This window comes from Coregonus clupeaformis, chromosome 14 (assembly GCF_020615455.1).
Source record: "Coregonus clupeaformis isolate EN_2021a chromosome 14, ASM2061545v1, whole genome shotgun sequence".
NCBI classification, from domain to species: domain Eukaryota; kingdom Metazoa; phylum Chordata; class Actinopteri; order Salmoniformes; family Salmonidae; genus Coregonus; species Coregonus clupeaformis.
Window position 1 is genome coordinate 6072069 of NC_059205.1, and position 19622 is coordinate 6091690.

General features: G+C 42.2%; 1 protein-coding gene across 1 annotated transcript; it reads left to right on the forward strand.

Annotated features, from left to right (window-relative positions):
* Positions 1-18566: 18566 nt before the first annotated feature.
* On the forward strand, positions 18567-19575 carry LOC123492393 (vicilin-like seed storage protein At2g18540). The gene is made up of 2 exons (XM_045224921.1): positions 18567-18740; positions 18804-19575. Exons 1-2 carry the CDS (start codon positions 18583-18585, stop codon positions 19573-19575), a joined length of 930 nt encoding a protein of 309 aa, XP_045080856.1. The 5' UTR covers positions 18567-18582.
* The last annotated feature ends 47 nt before the right edge of the window (positions 19576-19622 follow it).

Here is a 19622-nt window from a genome sequence, read left to right on the forward strand (position 1 = left end):
AAAGAAAGCAGAGAGAAAACATGTTGAGAGAGAGAGAGGAAGCTATTAGAAAAGAGCATGAAGAAAAGGAGAAAGCAGAGAAGGAAGAAAGTAAGTTGAAGGACGAGAAAAAGAAAGAAGATGAAAAGTTGAAAAAAGAAACATGGGCCACAGAAAAAGAGAAGATGGAAAAAGAGATACAATCTCAGAAAAAAGAGTTGGAAAACCATCAAAGAGAAAAGGAGAGAGAATATAAAATGAGAATGGAACAACAGAGAAAAGAAGAGAAAGACAGAGAAGAATTGGTTAAAAATCAAGAAAGGCAGTTTGCAGAACTGAAAAGGAAACAGGATGAAGAAATGGAAAGGAGAGAGAAAGAAGAGGATGAGAGGAGGAAACATGAAGAGAAAGAAAGACAAGAGTGGCAAAGCAAAATAAAGGAAGCAGAGAAAGGTCAAACAGAACTCCAAGAGGTCATGCGTAGAGAAAAAGAGGAATGGGAGGAACAGTTGAAGAAAGAAAGAGACAGACAACAGGAAGAAGAAAGGCTGAGGAGACAGAAGGAGGTAGAAACTCTTGGAGAACAAGAGAAAAAACAGAGGAGATTGAGAGAGGAGTTTGAAAGAGAGAGGGAACAAGAGAGAATAAAGATGAAGGAATCAGAAGAGAAGAGGAGAGAAATAGAGTGGAAAGAAAGAGACAGAATAGAAAAAGACGTTGAAGAAAAGAGGAGAGAGTTGATAGACAAAATGAAAATGCAGCAAGATCAGTGGGAGAAAGAACGTAGAGAGGAACAGGAAAGAAGATTTAAAGAGGATGTAAATCGAAGAGAGGAGGAGAGACTAAGACTAAGAAAACTGGAGGAAAAATTTCAAGAAGAACGTGAAGAAGAGAACATGAGGAAAGAGAAGGAAGAAAAGGTCAGGAGAGAACAAGAAGAGAAGAAAATGAAGGAAATGGAGGAAGAGTATGAAAGGAAAACAAAAGAAATGATGGATAAATATGAACAAGAGGCCAGAAAACATGCAGAGGAAAATAATAACTTTAAAGAGAAATATGAAAATGACATCCAAAAATTATTGGATCAACATGAAGAGACGAAGAAACTAATACAAAAGCACAAAGAGGAGTATGATCTTTTAAATGCTCTATATGGTCATGATAAAACAACACTGTCTGATAAAATCAACGAATTGGAAGAGAAGCACAAAGTAGAGATTAAAAAGTTGTTAAATCCAGACAAATCCACATGTGAAATAATGTGAGAGTCCAATGGCCTGGCTAGGGTGCCACACGATACCATGTATGGGGATGCTATTGTGGTAGATGAGTGACACTCAATAATGGTTGGCAGCTGATGGACAGAAGTAGCTCGGAGAGCATTATATAAACTGAGAGATTTTCTATGGAAGTCATTCGGATGACAAGAGGCACGTACCGCCTGTCACACGAATCCAGTCCTGAATTAAATAATGATAAATCAACTCTCCATCTGTGTCCCATATTCTCTTACATCCTGAAGTACTTGATACCAGAGAAACTCGTCATAACAGTTAACAAACAAAATGACAATGCAGAAAGATCAGTGGGAGAGAGAACATAGAGAGGAACAGGAAAGAAGATTTCTAGAGGATGAAAATAGAAAAATGGAGGAGGAGCAAAAAATCAAAACTGGTTACCAACGTAATTAGAGCAGTAAAATATTTTTGGGGTCATACCCGTGGTATATGGTCTGATATACCACGGCTTCCAGCCAATCAGCATTCAGGGCTTAAACCACCCAGTTTCTTATAACTAATGATCATTGTAAGTTAATACCTGAAATGTAAATATATGTTTAAACTGCAGCGATATGAGCAGCAGTTTGAACCAAAGATATTGCGGAGTAAGCGTGATGCAAGAGGCTAGACTCCCACACAGAGCATCTGCGGCTGCGTGCTTGTCCATGATGCTTCACTTCACTCTCCTGTGATGTGATAGCTGCCTGATCTACAGAACTTCAGATACTATTTTGAATAGATGTTCTCTGTCCTAGAACTACATGTACATCAGTACATAAAGGGGAATTGTCCAAAACTCCATTTATGGTTTCTAAACCTATTTGTTGGAACTGTTTATTACCCTTGTTCAAAGCCCTTTCCTTTCCTTGGACAGATCAGACAGGCCATGACTCATGAAAGTAAAGATGTTGCTGGATTGTTGATGTCATTTTTTATCAACGTGCCAGGGTGTCATTTTCCAAAAGTCTGAAATTAGTTAACAGTCTCCATTCAAGATCACTGTAAATTACACTAAATACTAATACCCACAATATACACGTTATAAAGAAGCAGTCCGGGACAGAAAAGTGCTTCATTTTTTTATTACAAAATGATAGACCAGCACATCTACAGAAAACAATGTCATCTTTACATGAAGCATTAGCAAAGTATATTGAAGGCCTACTAAAGTCAAATAAATTAATGGTGTGCAGTACATGACTGTGGTGATACAAATACACCATTTATAAAATACACCACTTGTCATTGAATCATGGTGGTGGTGTAAAAGCTGAGATAATGTTTAGTTTTGTTGAGTTCATATGTAAAAAAAATTATATCTGTGACTGTGCTTTATATATTCTGATGCTATTTCTGTCTTTGTGTTGTTCAAACCAGAGAATAAAAGACAAATCAACAAATGTGTTTTATCTTTATTCCTTCATTTCACTTCATAGCTGTTCCCATAGCCTTGTTTAAAACACAGCTGAGAATTGGTGACTCGACATTATGTACCATTCATTTGTATTGGGCACAAAATAATCTGAAACACAACCAAAACAAACAGCAGATGCATCCAACACATTTGTAGTCACAAGCTTGATGTAGACATTGAGTGGTGTAAGCATGGGACCAAATACTTTACTCTTTACTACTTTAATACACATATAAGTGAATTTGTCCCAATACTTTTGGTATACTGAAATGGAAAAACGATGTTCAAAAAGTGCTGTAATCTCTAAACTGTCACCCTCTAAAGGATGAAAATACCCTCAAATTAAAGATGACAGTCAGCATTTTAACACATAGCCATTTTCTGATTTCAAATCCAAACTTTTGGAGTATAGAGACAACATTTTAAAAATGCTTCACTGTCCCATTAATTATGGAGGGCACTGTATAAGAAAACCATGAAATATGGGTAAATAATATGAGTCCATGGCTGAGTAGAAAATCGTGTTATGTCTTCTACATCTGAGTCTATATAATGTTTCAGTCAGCTTTCAGTCGTAAGAAAAGCCATGTCGTGATATTGATACTTCTTCTGACTTCCTGGATACGCCTACAATGCCCTTCACACACCGCTGGATCCCACTGCTGACACCACTGGTGAATTCAGGGGGATGACCAGCGCTGAATATTATTATCTCTAAAATGCTGAACGTTTGCTAATATGACATACATTTCAGACAGCAATGGCTTTTTACTGTATTTTCATGTGAGTATTCACACGTTATCAGAGAAACTGTGATATATCGGTTACGTCATTGTGTACTGTGGGTATTAATGCATGTTTCCAAAAAAAAAATAGCAGCTTGTTTCAAAACGTTTTATTTGGAAATTCAAAAAAAAAACTAACCAGGGGAAGGGTTTGAGGTTGACAGGTTTTAGAAAAGCTATGAAAACAACATTAAATACACTCAAGAGAGACTATGTTCACAAAACACTGGAAATGGACAATGTACAACCACAGAAAACATACCAACATATTGACAGTCTTCAAGTATGCTAGCTACCCCTATTCTACAAACACATTACAGAGGATTTTCTTCTACAGATAAACATAGTTTTTAATGCGCACCTTTCACACAGACTTCTATGGGACCATAAAACCTAGAGGGACTCATGTTGGGTTCCCCGCAGACAGTATATCACAGCCAGTATATCCCAGCCAGTATATCACAGCCAGTATATCACAGCCAGTATATCCCAGCCAGTATATCCCAGCCAGTATATCCCAGCCAGTATATCACAGCCAGTATATCACAGCCAGTATGTCACAGCCAGTATATCCCAGCCAGTATATCCCAGCCAGTATATCCCAGCCAGTATATCCCAGCCAGTATATCACAGCCAGTATATCTCAGCCAGTATATCACAGCCAGTATATCACAGACAGTATATCCCAGCCAGTATATCACAGCCAGTATATCACAGCCAGTATATCACTGACAGTATATCCCAGCCAGTATATCACAGCCAGTATATCCCAGCCAGTATATCACTGACAGTAAAATGATACACCTTCAGGCACTGTAACTGAGCAAATCTGATTCACTATTGCAGGTCTGGATCTTCCTGTTGATAAGACACTAGTCGTCCTGCTTTAGCAGTAATGGACCATGGGAGATATGTTAGCAACTTGGGAGGACTGTGTGTGAGTGTGTGTGTGTGTGTGTGTGTGTGTGTGTCTGTGTGTGTGTAACACATTAACTTGTCTCATTTTCTTCCTACTGATCTAGCGTCTAGTTGACATTTGTGTGACGTTGTGTGTTTTTTAATTTACTTCTTCCTGTACTGACCAATGGCCATGTAGCTCCTGAGGAAGTCTTCGAAATGTGGGACGGCGTACTCAGGCACGGCCTTCTGCTGCACCGGCTCCTCCTTGGGCTCCTTGGCCGCCGGTTCCGTCGCAGCGGGGGAGTCCTCTGCACGACGAAGGCGGCAGTTGTAGTCGTATTCGGGGTCGTAGTCGGGATCGGGCAGAATCACGCCGCTCTTGGGCGTGTCGGCCTCTGCGGTGAGCGGAGCGCGGGCGGACATGCCGTTACAGGTGAAGTCGTAGGGATGGCACAGGGGTGCGGCGGGGGCCTTGGGTTCGTCGTTAGCCTCCACAGGAGTGCAGTCCTTGTCATAGTGCACGTAGCAGTTATGGCCCTCCTTGGTCTTCCCGAGGACGCCCAGGCGGGAGCGGATCTGGAACTGTGGCAGCGCTGGGGGGCCTTACGGAGGGCGGCGGCGGCACCGAGCAGGCAGTATGGGTCGTAGCGCGGGTCACACGCCAGAGGGGCGGGGGCTGGCGCCGGTACGTTTTTGGGCGTGTACTCCATGACGGGCTTGGTGAGGCCCGCCAGCTTGGTGGCGGTGAGGGGATTGCAGCCCTTGTCGAAGAGGGTACGGCAGGAAGGGAGTCAGTACAGGCACTGGGGCGGGGCTGGAGTCAGAGGAGGCTTTGGGGCAGCCATCTTAGGGATCATGGGGAAGAGGCAGTAGGGGTCGATATAAGGGTTGCACATTCCGACTGTGGCGGTCTTGATGGGCGCGGGCATCACCACCTTGGCCTTGGGCTTGCTGGTGGACTCGGCGATGCATTCTGGGTTGTCGGAGTCGGCGCAGGTCTTGTAGATAGCACTGAGGTGGGTGAGGTAGTGGTTGAAGGTGGGACCCTCCTCGGAGCGGTGCTTGTTCTGCAGGTAGGTCATGTACATCTTGTCCAGATGCTCTATCTATAAGAGAAGGAAGAGACAGACTCCCATCAGGTCCAGACCTCAGTTCAAATGGAATGTTTTCTTTCAAATACTTTGTGCGTTTGATTGAGCCTGCCTGAAAAGCCAGATGGGTCAAGTTTTCGCTTTTTTGATTATTCCATTGGTTCCATTGTGCCAGGCTCAATCTAGACTGTCAAGGGCTAATGGGGGGTACAAAGTACCAGTACAAAGTACCAGTTATCCACACGTCAATAACAGAAATTTGCATCCTGTAGCACTAACTCCAAAAAGTTTTGGGACACTGTAAAGTCCATGGAGAATAAGAGCACTTCCTCCCAGCTGCCCACTGCACTGAGGCTAGGAAACACTATCACCACCGATAAACCTACAATAATCGAGAATTTCAACAAGCATTTTGCTACAGCTGGCCATGCTTTCCATCTGGCTACCACTACCCCGGCCATCAACTCTGCACCCTCTGCTGCAACTTGCCCATGCCCCCCCCTCCGCTTCTCCTTCACACAAATTCAGACAGCTGATGTTTTGAAAGCGCTGCAAAATCTGGACCCCTACAAATCAGCTGGGCTAGACAATCTGGACCCTTTCTTTCTAAAACTAGCCGCCGAAATTGTTGCAACCCCTATTACTAGTCTGTTCAACCTCTCTTTCATAACGTCTGAGATCCCCAGAGATTGGAAAGCTGCCGCGGTCATCCCCCTCTTCAAAGGGGGTGACACTCTAGATCCAAACTGCTACAGACCTATATCCATCCTGCCCTGCCTTTCGAAAGTATTTGAAAGCCAAGTTAACAAACAGATCACCGACCATTTCGAATACCACCGTACCTTCTCCGCTATGCAATCCGGTTTCCGAGCTGGTCATGGGTGCACTTCAGCCACGCTCAAGGTCCTAAACGATATTATAACCGCGATTGATAATAGACAGTACTGTGCAGCCGTCTTCATAGACCTGGCCAAGGCTTTTGACTCTGTCAACCACCGCATTCTTATTGGCAGACTAAATAGCCTTGGTTTCTCAAATGACTGCCTCGCCTGGTTCACCAACTACTTCTCAGATAGAGTTCAGTGTGTCAAATCGGAGGGCCTGTTGTCTGGACCTATGGCAGTCTCTATGGGGGTGCCACAGGGTTCAATTCTTGGGCCGACACTTTTCTCCGTGTATATCAATGATGTCGCTCTTGCTGCTGGTGACTCTCAGATCCACCTCTACGCAGACGACACCATTTTGTATACATCTGGCCTTTCATTGGACACTGTGTTAACAAACCTCCAAACGAGCTTCAATGCCATACAACACTCCTTCAGTAGCCTCCAACTGCTCTTAAACACTAGTAAAACTAAATGCATGCTTTTCAATCGAACGCTGCTGGCACCCGCCCACCCGACTAGAATCACCACTCTCGACGGGTCTGACCTAGAGTATGTGGACAACTACAAATACCTAGGTGTCTGGTTAGACTGTAAACTCAACTTCCAGACTCACATAAAGAATCTCCAATCCAAAGTTAAATCTAGAATCGGCTTCCTATTTCGCAACAAAGCCTCCTTCACTCATGCTGCCAAACATGCCCTCGTAAAACTAACTATCCTACCGATCCTTGACTTCGGCGATGTCATTTACAAAATAGCCTCCAACACTCTACTCAGCAAATTGGATGTAGTCTATCACAGTTCCATCCGTTTTGTCTCCAAAGCCCCATACACTACCCACCACTGTGACCTGTACGCTCTTGTTGGCTGGTCCTCACTACATGTTCATCGTCAAACCCACTGGCTCCAGGCCATCTATAAATCACTGCTAGGCAAATCCCCGCCTTATCTTAGCTCATTGGTCACCATAGCAGCACCCACCTGTAGTCTGCGCTCCAGCAGGTATATCTCACTAGTCACTTCCAAAGCCTACACTACTTTGGCCGCCATTCCTTCCAGTTCTCTGCTGCCAATGACTGGAACGAATTGCAAAAATCTCTGAAGCTGGAGACTCTTATCTCCCTCAATAACTTTAAGCATCAGTTGTCAGAGCACCTTACCGATCACTGCACCTGTACACAGCCCATCTGAAATTAGCCCACCCAACTACCTCATCCCTATATTGTTATTTATTTTGCTCTTTTGCACCCCAGTATCTCTATTTGCACATAATCTCTTGCACATCTAGCATTCCAGTATTAATACTATTGTAATTATTCTGCACTATAGCCTATTTATTGCCTTACCTCCATAACTTACTACATTTGCACACACTGTATATATATTTTCTGTTGTATTTTTGACTTTATGTTTTTTACCCCATATGTAACTCTGTGTTGTTTTTATTGCACTGCTTTGCTTTATCTTGGCCAGGTCGCAGTTGTAAACGAGAACCTGTTCTCAACTGGCTTACCTGGTTAAATAAAGGTGAAATAAAAAAATTAAAAAAAATAAAATAAACTGAAGTATATGGATTAAGATAAACTGGTAGGTATCAAACCAAAAGTACATTCACTCCTCCGCTGGAGGACAGGCATGGGAACAGGAAGACTCCTCTTGCTGCAGACATCCCTGGATACTGCAGATGCTGGAACAATAGAGAGAAGGACAGCATATATTAAGAAGAGAATGTGGACTCAAAAAGTGCCATATTAGATTAAATAAAGACATCAACACCAGTACATAAGTATGTTTGAGTACACCACTACATGGACATTTGTGTGTGTACTGTAAGGATGTGTGTTCTGTAAGGATGTGTGTATTGTCAGGATGTGTGTTCTGTAAGGATGTGTGTTCTGTAAGGATGTGTGTATTGTCAGGATGTGTGTATTGTAAGGATGTGTGTATTGTAAGGATGTGTGTATTGTCAGGATGTGTGTTCTGTAAGGATGTGTGTATTGTCAGGATGTGTGTTCTGTAAGGATGTGTGTTCTGTAAGGATGTGTGTATTGTCAGGATGTGTGTTCTGTAAGTATGTGTGTACTTGCATATAATGGTATCACAGTATGTTTATGTCTGAAAATCTTTTGGTATGACATACCATTCAGTATACAGTGTATTAGGAAAGTATTCAGACCCCTTGACCTTTTCCATAATTTGTTACGTTACAGCCTTATTCTAAAATGGATTAAATTATTTTTTTTCGTCATCAATCTACACACTATACCCCATAATGACAAAGCGAAAACAGGTTTTTAGAAATGTTTGCAAATGTATTACAAATAACAAACAGAAATACCTTATTTACATAAGTATTCAGACCCCCGCACAACTCTTCCTCAACCCACAACCCTTCTTCAACCCACAGCCTAACTCACAACCCTTCTTCCATCCCATTACTTCTTCTATACTTTCTCCTCGCACTCTGCTATTCTCATTAACAGAGCCCATATGTGTAACAATCTCCCCTGGCTCTTTCATATGTAACTATGGGTACTATCTCCATATCATTATCTCGTACATTAGTAATCAATGTATAATGTATATCCATAACATTCAACTTTTATCATTGAAATACTGTAGCAGATGGTTTGTTTAGCATCAGTACTGCCTTCCTGAAGTCTGTAGGCTACTGTCAGTCCCGACCTAGAAATGCCTTGTGTTTTCTGGATCAGTGTTATTGACAGTGTTCCTGAAGTAGTTGGCATTGTGGTGTGGGTTCGAATCTCGTGTCCGCCACACTATATAGAGGTACTGTACCTGGAGACATTTTGGTATTCTGTCTTTACTATTTTGTTTTGCCTAGCTAGATATACCTAGCCTGTTCAAATCACTTCAGAGTAACATCAAACCAAGTAATTTAGCTAATTACTTTGATGTGGGATTGGAGATATGTACAGTATATGTCCAATATTAATCAAAGATGCTATTTATTTGAATTGTACAATAAAAACCATTTGCGTTTTACAATTATTCATTTTTTTGTTGAACAATGTTTGCCGAAAGACTCTTAATAGCTTCAACTGGAAAGGGGCAGAATGTTTGTTTGTGAATTTTTTTTGTTCAACTGCAAGCTATTTAATGGCTAAATGAGCTGGGTTTATTCCACTGAGATGACTTGGGTATGCAATTTAAAGCACAGTGCATTCGGAAAGTATTCAGACCGCTTGACTTTTTTCACATTTTTGACGTTACTGCCTTATTCTAAAATGGATTAAATCGTTTTTTTCCCTCATCAATCTACACACGATACCCCATAATGACAAAGCAAAAACAGGTTTTTAGAAATGTGTGCAAATGTATAAAAAAATGAACTGAAATATCACATTTACATACGTTTTCAGACCATTTACTATGAGACTCGAAATGGAGCTCAGGTGCATCCTGTTTCCATTGATAATCCTTGAGATGTTTCTACAACTTGATTGGAGTCCATCTGTGGTAAATTCAATTGATTGGACATGATTTGGAAAGGCACACACCTGTATATATAAGGTCCCACAGTTGACAGTGCATGTCAGAGAAAAAACCAAGCCATGAGGTCGAAGGAATTGTCCGTAGAGCTCCGAGACAGGATTGTGTCGAGGCACAGATCTGGGGAAGGGTACCAAAAATGTTTTGCAGCATTGAAGGTCCCCAAGAACACAGTGGCCCCCATCATTCTTTAAATAGAAGAAGTTTGGAACCAGCAAGACTCTTCCTAGAGCTGGCCGCCCGGCCAAACTGAGCAATCAGGGTAGAAGGGCCTTGGTCAGGGAGATGACCAAGAACCCAATGGTCACTCTGACAGAGCTCCAGAGTTCCTCTGTGGAGATGGGAGAACCTTCCAGAAGGACAACCATCTCTCCAGCACTCCACCAATCAGGCCTTTATTGTAGAGTGGCCAGACGGAAGCCACTCCTCAGTAAAAGGCACATGACAGCCCGCATGGAGTTTGCCAAAGGCACCTAAAGGACTCTCAGACCATGAGAAACAAGATGATCTGGTCTGATGAAACCAAGATTCAACTCTTTGGCCTGAATGCCAAGCGTCACGTCTGGAGGAAACCTGGCAACATCCCTACGGTGAAGCATGGTGGTGGGAGCATCATGCTGTGGGGGTGTTTTTCAACGGCAGGGACTGGGAGACTAGTCAGGATCGAGGGAAAGATGAACAGGGCAAAGTACAGAGAGATTCTTGATGAAAACATGCTCCAGAGCGCTCAGGACCTCAGAATGGGGCGAAGGTTCACCTTCCAACAGGACAACGACCCTAAGCACACAGCCAAGACACCGCAGGAGTGGCTTCGGGACAAGTCTCTGAATGTTCTTGAGTGGCCCAGCCAGAGCCCGGATTTGAACCCGATCTAACATCTCTGTAGAGACCTGACAATAGCTGTGCAGCAACGCTCCCCGTCCAACCTGACAAAGCTTGAGAGGATCTGCAGAGATTAATGGGAGAAACTCCCCAAATACCGGTATGCCAAGCTTGTAGCGTCATTCAAAAGAAGACTTGAGGCTTTAATCGCTTCCAAAGGTGCTTCAACAAAGTACTGAGTAAAGGGTCTGAATACTTATGTAAATGTTATATTTCCGTTTTTTGTATTTTATAAATTTGCAAACATTTATTAAAACCTGTTTTTGCTTTGTCATTATGGGGTATTGTGTGTAGATTGATGAGGGGGGGAAAACGATTTAATCCATTTTAGAATAAGGCTGTAACTTAACAAAATGTGGAAATAGTCAAGGGGTCTGAATACTTTCCGAATGCACTGTATGCCAGGTAGAGAACATTCAGTCTTATTGTTATTCTGATTACAAATGCTCAAGTTAGTGGTTTGGAAACATATTCAACATGTAGATTGCAGTCTCTCCACAACTCCACATAATGAATTGTCATTTTAACACGTAGGGGGCACATGTTTTGCTGCAACTTTCACTTTCACATTTATCTGTCACAGTACAGACATTTGAAGGATGAAATGGTGGACGCTGCATCATTCAGAGACAAAGGTAAGCGCAGTAATACCTCAACAATATATCTGTTGGCCTTATGTTCATCAAATCGTGTAAGGTATCATTGATATTGTTGGCATACATTTCTAACTCAATTTTCCAAACTGGCAAAATATTATTTTTTGGGGCTCATATTGGGCAACTGCTCTTAGTCTAAAATGGCCTACAACACTGCTGTATCTTTGGAAAATAATTTACCGGAAATATCTGAAACAAGGGGTTCTGGAGAAGGCCTTAACTAGGCAGGCATCATATTATTGTTTTCCAGCTTATTAATAAAAATGTAATACCTGAACGCTAATAATCTAAATAATGTCACGGGTCTGTGTCAGAACTGATATGGTTGTCTTGGGCAGGGACGGCTTGTCCAATAGGGCGATATGGGCGACGCACTGCCAAACGGGAAAAGGAAGGGATTTTTTTTCTAATCAATTATATCACGGCAACAGCAGTTATCAGTGTTCACGTCTGATCTGCCAGCCACTAAATGTCAAATCAGGCTAAAGTCGTGCTTCAAATGGCCCCGCCCGTTTTTTGGGCGATTTCAGTCAGGTTGAAAATCGCCCAGAAGTCTCTCATAGCCTGTCATGTAAAATCTATTTTTTTCACATTTCAAAGCTTTCAATATATTCTCTATGGGTGTCTGTGTGCATGCACTTACGCTTTCGTCATCACGTGACCGTAACGTTGAACGTAACTAAGACAATGGCGGATAGCAGCGTCTATGTTGCGACCTGCAGTGTGGCGTTATTTTATGTTTTTAATTTGTAGACTTAGTTTACAAACATTCTGCGAACATTCTGCTTTGGACTGATCTTCGGTTTTGGACTGATCTTGTTGATCGTGTACATACCCGCTACGAACGGACTAAATAATGAAAACGCTGCTGGCAGCGGAATCCCAATACAGCTGGGACAGAGAGGTGGAGCCGGCCACCTTCACCCTGGTCAGAGCGGACCGCGATCCTGGTAAGAGAGCGACTCTGTACCCCGACATTGAACTGCTTTCTGTGTCATTGAACCTTACTATTGTTGATAAAACAAGTTTACTGGAGAACGGAGAAAAAGTAGAGACTTTTGGACAAGGTGGATAATTGTATAATATAAGGCAGTTTATTCAGAGGTAAAGATATCTGGAATCGCGTGCACGGACCCGTTCGTCAAACTCGTAGGGAGTTTATCAGAAGAGCCCCTAAACATTGTGTGCTGACATTTTATACAATAAAATGAAGTAGGTTGAATCTAGTAGTTCTGATCTTCTGATTGGTCCTGATGAGTTGGGCGATGTCACCTCCAGGCTAGTGTCACTGTTGCATTGGCTCTGAGTCAGGTTCTCTGTCTTCAGATGTTCAGCCTAAGAGAAGAGGATTTGTGTGTGTGTGTGTGTGTTTGTTATCAGTGTGTGTGTGTGTGTGTGTGTGTGTGTTTGTTATCAGTGATGATGTGTGTGTGTGTGTGTGTGTGTGTGTGTGTTTATCAGTGATGATGTGTGTGTGTGTGTGTGTTTGTGTGTGGGTGTGTGTGTGTGTGTCCTCAGGGCAAGAACTCGTGAGTTGGAAGAACTGAGAGACCTATGGCGTGGGTGTTATCCTTAGCCACCTGCTGACAAGGCTGACAAGATAGGACTCTTGTTCATTGTATTGAATACAAAGGCCCAACACAAAATGGGTCATGCACAAGATTTTAGTCAGACCAAGCTATAACATTATATATTTACTACGACAGTACATTCAACCAAAAGCTAATATAACAAAGGCATCAGAGATTATTTATAATCTGTCACAGAAACTGGAATCCATCTCCCCAGATCAGTCAATAAATGCTTCTGGTATTGACTTATATGCTGCCCCTGTCTTCATGTTGTTGCTGGACATATCTTTTTTAAAATGTGTGTAGGTCACCTAAATCATCAGAAAAATTGCCCCTCCTGAGAATTTTTTCAGGAGCCGCCACTGGTCTCGGGTACTGTAGGTATAATTTTAACTGACTTGTCCGGAAGCGCCCATACAGATCCGAACGCGACTGCTGCAGTAGAGAGAGAGAGAGAGAAAGTTAGGAGATATCTAATCAATGGAAGAAGGAATTAAAATGATGAATGTCGGTAAGGCAGCCCCTCACCTCTCTGATTCAAAGCCGTTGGGTTAAAATGTGGAAGACACATTTCGGTTGAACGCATTCAGTTGTGCAACTCCTTGTGTCAGTAGATCACAGTACGGACAAAGACAGAACAGTATGAAGATATGCTAAAACTCCTTCTCCAATAGAAATCCCTGCTCACACTCACAAGTGATGTCATGGCGACGTTGGCAAGCTAAGCTCATGCGCAGAAACAAGTCATTGGGGCTAAAGGTTGTCTGCGCATGTGCAGGCCGTCAACTCAAAGGCACTCCTTCAATATAAAGTAGTTTTTCACAAAAATAAAAACGTGACAGTTTGTCATTTCACGAAGTTGGAGTAATAACATGTTAAAATACTTAAGACATTGGCTCGAATCTACGTTGTGCCTTTAGATTTCGAGAAAATGAACAACTAAGGAATCATTTTCACTTCTCACATTGACTTCTTAAACCCCAAACCCCGGCTTGTTCTACTTAGTCTGCTTCGCAAGCGTTCCCCGAAGTCTCGCAATGTTGCATGTCTGGGTTTAGAAACCCTGTGGTACGGCCCCTCCCCTGCCTGCTAGAGCGGCAGCTCTCTCCCTCCTAGCGCTTTAACAGCTATGGTTAATAAAGTGAATATCCACATGCGAATAATAAAATAATATGCTGGACTTAATATATTATTGTTTGCGAAACACTAAAAGGTGACTATATGATACGTAAAAATACATCATGTTGGAAATCCTCAAAAAGCTAATGCAAATAGTTGCCTCAATGTTTTTAAGTGGAACTAGCACAATATTTTTTACAGTGTAATGTGGCTCATATAGCGAGGATCGCTACACTATCTAGCAAGGTAGCTAGCTACATAGCTAACTTTAGCATCCACCTCCCTCCTATTAGAATTTCTCTTAAGAATCGTAGTACAAAAGCACTTTTCACCAGGAATGATGTTTTATTGTTGACAACAGCTAAATGTATGGGCTGACCAGTAGCTAACAGTAGCTAACATTAGCAGCAGCTGTACAGGAAATGGGTTGGCAGTCTACCTGAATTATATTAATTCACACCTGTCAATCCTGTGCCTTCAAAGCTTAGAAACCTTGACATATTCATAAAAGCTGTTTAAAACAATTCTTATTATAATTTTTTATCACAATAACGTTGATATGACATTAAATTAGCTTAGCGATACCTACATAGCTACTCAACAAAACATTATTTCAGAAGACAAGAAGTAGCAGGAGTGCTTCAGGTATTCCACAAGAACCACAGCTGCTCTTAGAGAGGAATCAGGGTGTCTGACCTGATGAAGACAATATACATTGGTGTATTTTAATAACGTTTTAGCCCATACATTAAAGGGTTTTTAACTTTCAAACCGTCACGAGTGCCTGGACTCACGAATGCCACTTAGCACCTATTTCTGGTTTAAATTGTTCCTTTTTGCTTTTCAAAAAATGATTTCAGTTAGTCTTTAAATCCCTCATTTAATACTGCCCTGCGTTACACAAATTCAATTCAAGCAACAATCAACATGAAGGACTTTACAAAATACTGATGCTTGTGTTAATTTGATGTGTTTTCAGTCTCGAATCCAGGGGCCCAGAGACCCAACAGTGTGGAGTTATTGCCCCCTACGAGTGAGTGATCAATAAAATATCAACCAGATTTTTTTCAACTGATTTTTGATTTCTCTGTCTAGATTGAAGAGTTGTGCATTTATTCTGTTCTGTTGTAATATGGTGCATAATGTTCATGGTGTAATACTGAAAGAAAAGCAAACAGAAATGTTAGTGTCAACATTTCAACAATGTTTTACAGCGAACATTTTAAATAAGGTTGTGGTGGTGCTTATTTTACAGTGTCTGAAAGTGCTACAGAGCTAAGGATTGTGCTGCTCGGCAAGAATGGCTCTGAGAAGAGTGCTGTTGGAAACTTCATCCTGGAAAGAGGGGCATTTGACCCCAACTATGTACACAACCACTGTGAGAGAGCCAGGGGTCACGTGGAGGGAAGACACATTGCTGTGATCAACACTCCAGCCCTGTTAGACCCTCACATCTCACATGACAAACTCTCAGAGGAACTGCGTTGGTGTGTCACTCTGTCTGACCCAGGACCTCATGTGTTCCTGTTGGTCCTGCAGCCTGAGGAGTTCACACAAGAAGAGGGAAACAGCATAAGGCAAATCCTAGACAACCTCAGTGACCGGTCCTTTGACTACTCAATGGTACTGATAACTCATGGGGACACATGCATGATGATCACCCTCTGAATCAGATGGTCAGAGCCTGTAGAGGGAGGCAGCACCTCAGTGACCGCGCTCAACTTATGGCAGATGTTGACAAGATTGTAAAGGAGAATGGAGGAGGCTATCTCACCTGTGAGCTATCTGAAGATACTACAAGTGGCATGGTACAAGGGAAAGAGGAAATCCACAGGAGTAAAACTGATTGGAGACTCAAACCTTCCTCTGAGGAAGAACTTGAAAAGGATGTTTTAGAACAAGGTGAATCAGCACAATTGGACAATATGAGAGAAATTGGTAAGTATACAGCACACTGACAAAACTTAACACAAAAGTTATAGTGAGATCAGCATTGAATACCACTGACAATTAACTTTTGTTTCATTATGACTGGTTTAAATGGACTGCAAAGAGGAAGTCACTGAAATGGATATTGTCAACTTTCTTTCAGGATTGTTAGCACTTAAGGAAGAAAGAGGGGAGCCAAGCAGTGAAGAAAAATGTGGTGGGTAAAATTCAGTAGTTATACACCATATTGCATCTATTTTCTATTAAAGAGAGAGAGCTACGGCCCGGTAAGGATTTGTCATTAGGACACATTTTCATTATTGGTGTTTCTGCTTTCTAAATGTCTTTCCTGAGAGGAAAATATGGTACAAAAGCTGTGTAGGTAGACGTAACCAAATAAAATATACACTGCTCAAAAAAATAAAGGGAACACTTAAACAACACATTGTAACTCAAAGTCACTTCTGTGAAATCAAACTGTCCACTTAGGAAGCAACACTGATTGACAATAAATTGCACATGCTGTTGTGCAAATGGAATAGACAACAGGTGGAAATTATAGGCAACTAGCAAGACACCCCCAATAAAGGACTGGTTTTGCAGGTGGTGACCACAGACCACTTCTCAGTTCCTATGCTTCCTGGCTGATGTTTTGGTCACTTTTGAATGCTGGTGGTGCTTTCACTCTAGTGGTAGCATGAGACGGAGTCTACAACCCACACAAGTGGCTCAGGTAGTGCAGCTCATCCATGATGGCACATCAATGCGAGCTGTGGCAAGAAGGTTTGCTGTGTCTGTCAGTGTAGTGTCCAGAGCATGGAGGCGCTACCAGGAGACAGGCCAGTACATCAGGAGACGTGGAGGAGGCCGTAGGAGGGCAACAACCCAGCAGAAGGACTGCTACCTCCGCCTTTGTGCAAGGAGGAGCAGGAGGAGCACTGCCAGAGCCCTGCAAAATGACCTCCAGCAGGCCACAAATGTGCATGTGTCTGCTCAAACGGTCAGAAACAGACTCCATGAGGGTGGTATGAGGGCCCGACGTCCACAGGTGGGGGTTGTGCTTACAGCCCAACACCGTGCAGGACGTTTGGCATTTGCCAGAGAACACCAAGATTGGCAAATTCGCCACTGGCATCCTGTGCTCTTCACAGATGAAAGCAGGTTCACACTGTTTGCACGTGACAGAGTCTGGAGACGCCGTGGAGAACGTTCTGCTGCCTGCAACATCCTCCAGCATGACCGGTTTGGCGGTGGGTCAGTCATGCTGTGGGGTGGCATTTCTTTGGGGGGCCGCACAGACCTCCATGTGCTCGCCAGAGGTAGCCTGACTGCCATTAGGTACCGAGATGAGATCCTCAGACCCCTTGTGAGACCATATGCTGGTGCGGTTGGCCCTGGGTTCCTTCTAATGCAAGACAATGCTAGACCTCATGTGGCTGGAGTGTGTCAGCAGTTCCTGCAAGAGGAAGGCATTGATGCTATGGACTGGCCCGCCCGTTCCCCAGACCTGAATCCAATTGAGCACATCTGGGACATCATGTCTCGCTCCATCCACCAACGCCACGTTGCACCACAGACTGTCCAGGAGTTGGCGGATGCTTTAGTCCAGGTCTGGGAGGAGATCCCTCAGGAGACCATCCGCCTCCTCATCAGGAGCATGCCCAGGCGTTGTAGGGAGGTCATACAGGCACGTGGAGGCCACACACACTACTGAGCCTCATTTTGACTTGTTTTAAGGACTTTACATCAAAGTTGGATCAGCCTGTAGTGTGGTTTTCCACTTTAATTTTGAGGGTGATTCCAAATCCAGACCTCCATGGGTTGATAAATTTGATTTCCATTGATCATTTTTGCGTGATTTTGTTGTCAGCACATTCAACTATGTAAAGAAAAAAGTATTTAATAAGATTATTTCATTCATTCAGATCTAGGATGTGTTATTTTAGTGTTCCCTTAATTTTTTTGAGCAGTGTATATACGTTTTATTATTCACTGAAGTCCATTTCAATATTCTGCCGACCTCCATCCCCAACGTGTTCATATCTCTGAGGTCCTACTGTACTTTAAAGTCTAGTATAATGCTCATGTCATTGTTGTTTTAACACTTTTAACGATTAGAATGTGGTATGAGTTCACAGCTCATAAACTAAAAGCATCTATCAATTTGAGGTCATTGCTCCCTCTGGTAGATACAAAGAGAAATGCGACTCAACATTTAGAGATCATTTTTGAGGTGCTGCATAGTGCAGCGATACGCCGAATAGATCCCCACAGTGGAGGTGCCATAATACCCATAAAACCTAGCGGTCAAACAAGGAAATGGTTCCAATTGTTTTTCCACCATTCATTTTTCCCAAGGTGAGGAACAGGAAAGAAGATTTAGAAAAGAGCATGAAGAAAAGGAGAAAGCAGAGAAGGAAGAAAGAAAGTTGAAGGACAAGAAAAAGAAAGAAGATGAAAAGTTGAAAAAAGAAACATGGGCCACAGAAAAAGAGAAGATGAAAAAAGAGATACAATCTCAGAAAAAAGAGTTGGAAAACCAACAAAGAGAAAAGGAGAGAGAATATAAAATGAGAATGGAACAACAGAGAAAAGAAGAGAAAGACAAAGAAGAATTGGTTAAAAATCAAGAAACGCAGTTTGCAGAACTGAAAAGGAAACAGGATGAAGAAATGGAAAGGAGAGAGAAAGAAGAGGATGAGAGGAGGAAACATGAAGAGAAAGAAAGACAAGAGTTGCAAAGCAAAATAGATGAAGCAGAGAAAGGTCAAACAGAACTCCAAGAGGTCATGCGTAGAGAAAAAGAGGAATGGGAGGAACAGTTGAAGAAAGAAAGAGACAGACAACAGGAAGAAGAAAGGCTGAGGAGACAGAAGGAGGTAGAAACTCTTGTAGAACAAGAGAAAAAACAGAGGAGATTGAGAGAGGAGTTTGAAAGAGAGAGGAAACAAGAGAGAATAAAGATGAAGGAATCAGAAGAGAAGAGGACAGAAATAGAGTGGAAAGAAAGAGACCGAATAGAAAAAGACTTTGAAGAAAAGAGGAGAGAGTTGACAGACAAAATGAAAATGCAGCAAGATCAGTGGGAGAAAGAACGTAGTGAGGAACAGGAAAGAAGATTTAAAGAGGATGTAAATCGAAGAGAGGAGGAGAGACTAAGACTAAGAAAACTGGAGGAAAATTTTCAAGAAGAACGTGAAGAAGAGAACATGAGGAAAGAGAAGGAAGAAAAAGTCAGGAGAGAACAAGAAGAGAAGAAAATGAAGGAAATGAGGTCAGAGTATGAAAGGAAAACAAAAGAAATGATGGATAAATATGAACAAGAGGCCAGAAAACATGCAGAGGAAAATAATAACTTTAAAGAGAAATATGAAAATGACATCCAAAAATTATTGGATCAACATGAAGAAGAGACGAAGAAACTAATACAAAAGCACAAAGAGGAGTATGATCTTTTAAATGCTCTATATGGTCACGATAAAACAACACTGTCTGATAAAATCAAGGAATTGGAAGAGAAGCATGAGAAAGAGAAAAAAAATCACCTGTACAGATGTGTTGTACAGTGAGAATTTGAGCCCTATTTGAATGGGACTGGTATAATTAGGCAATAATG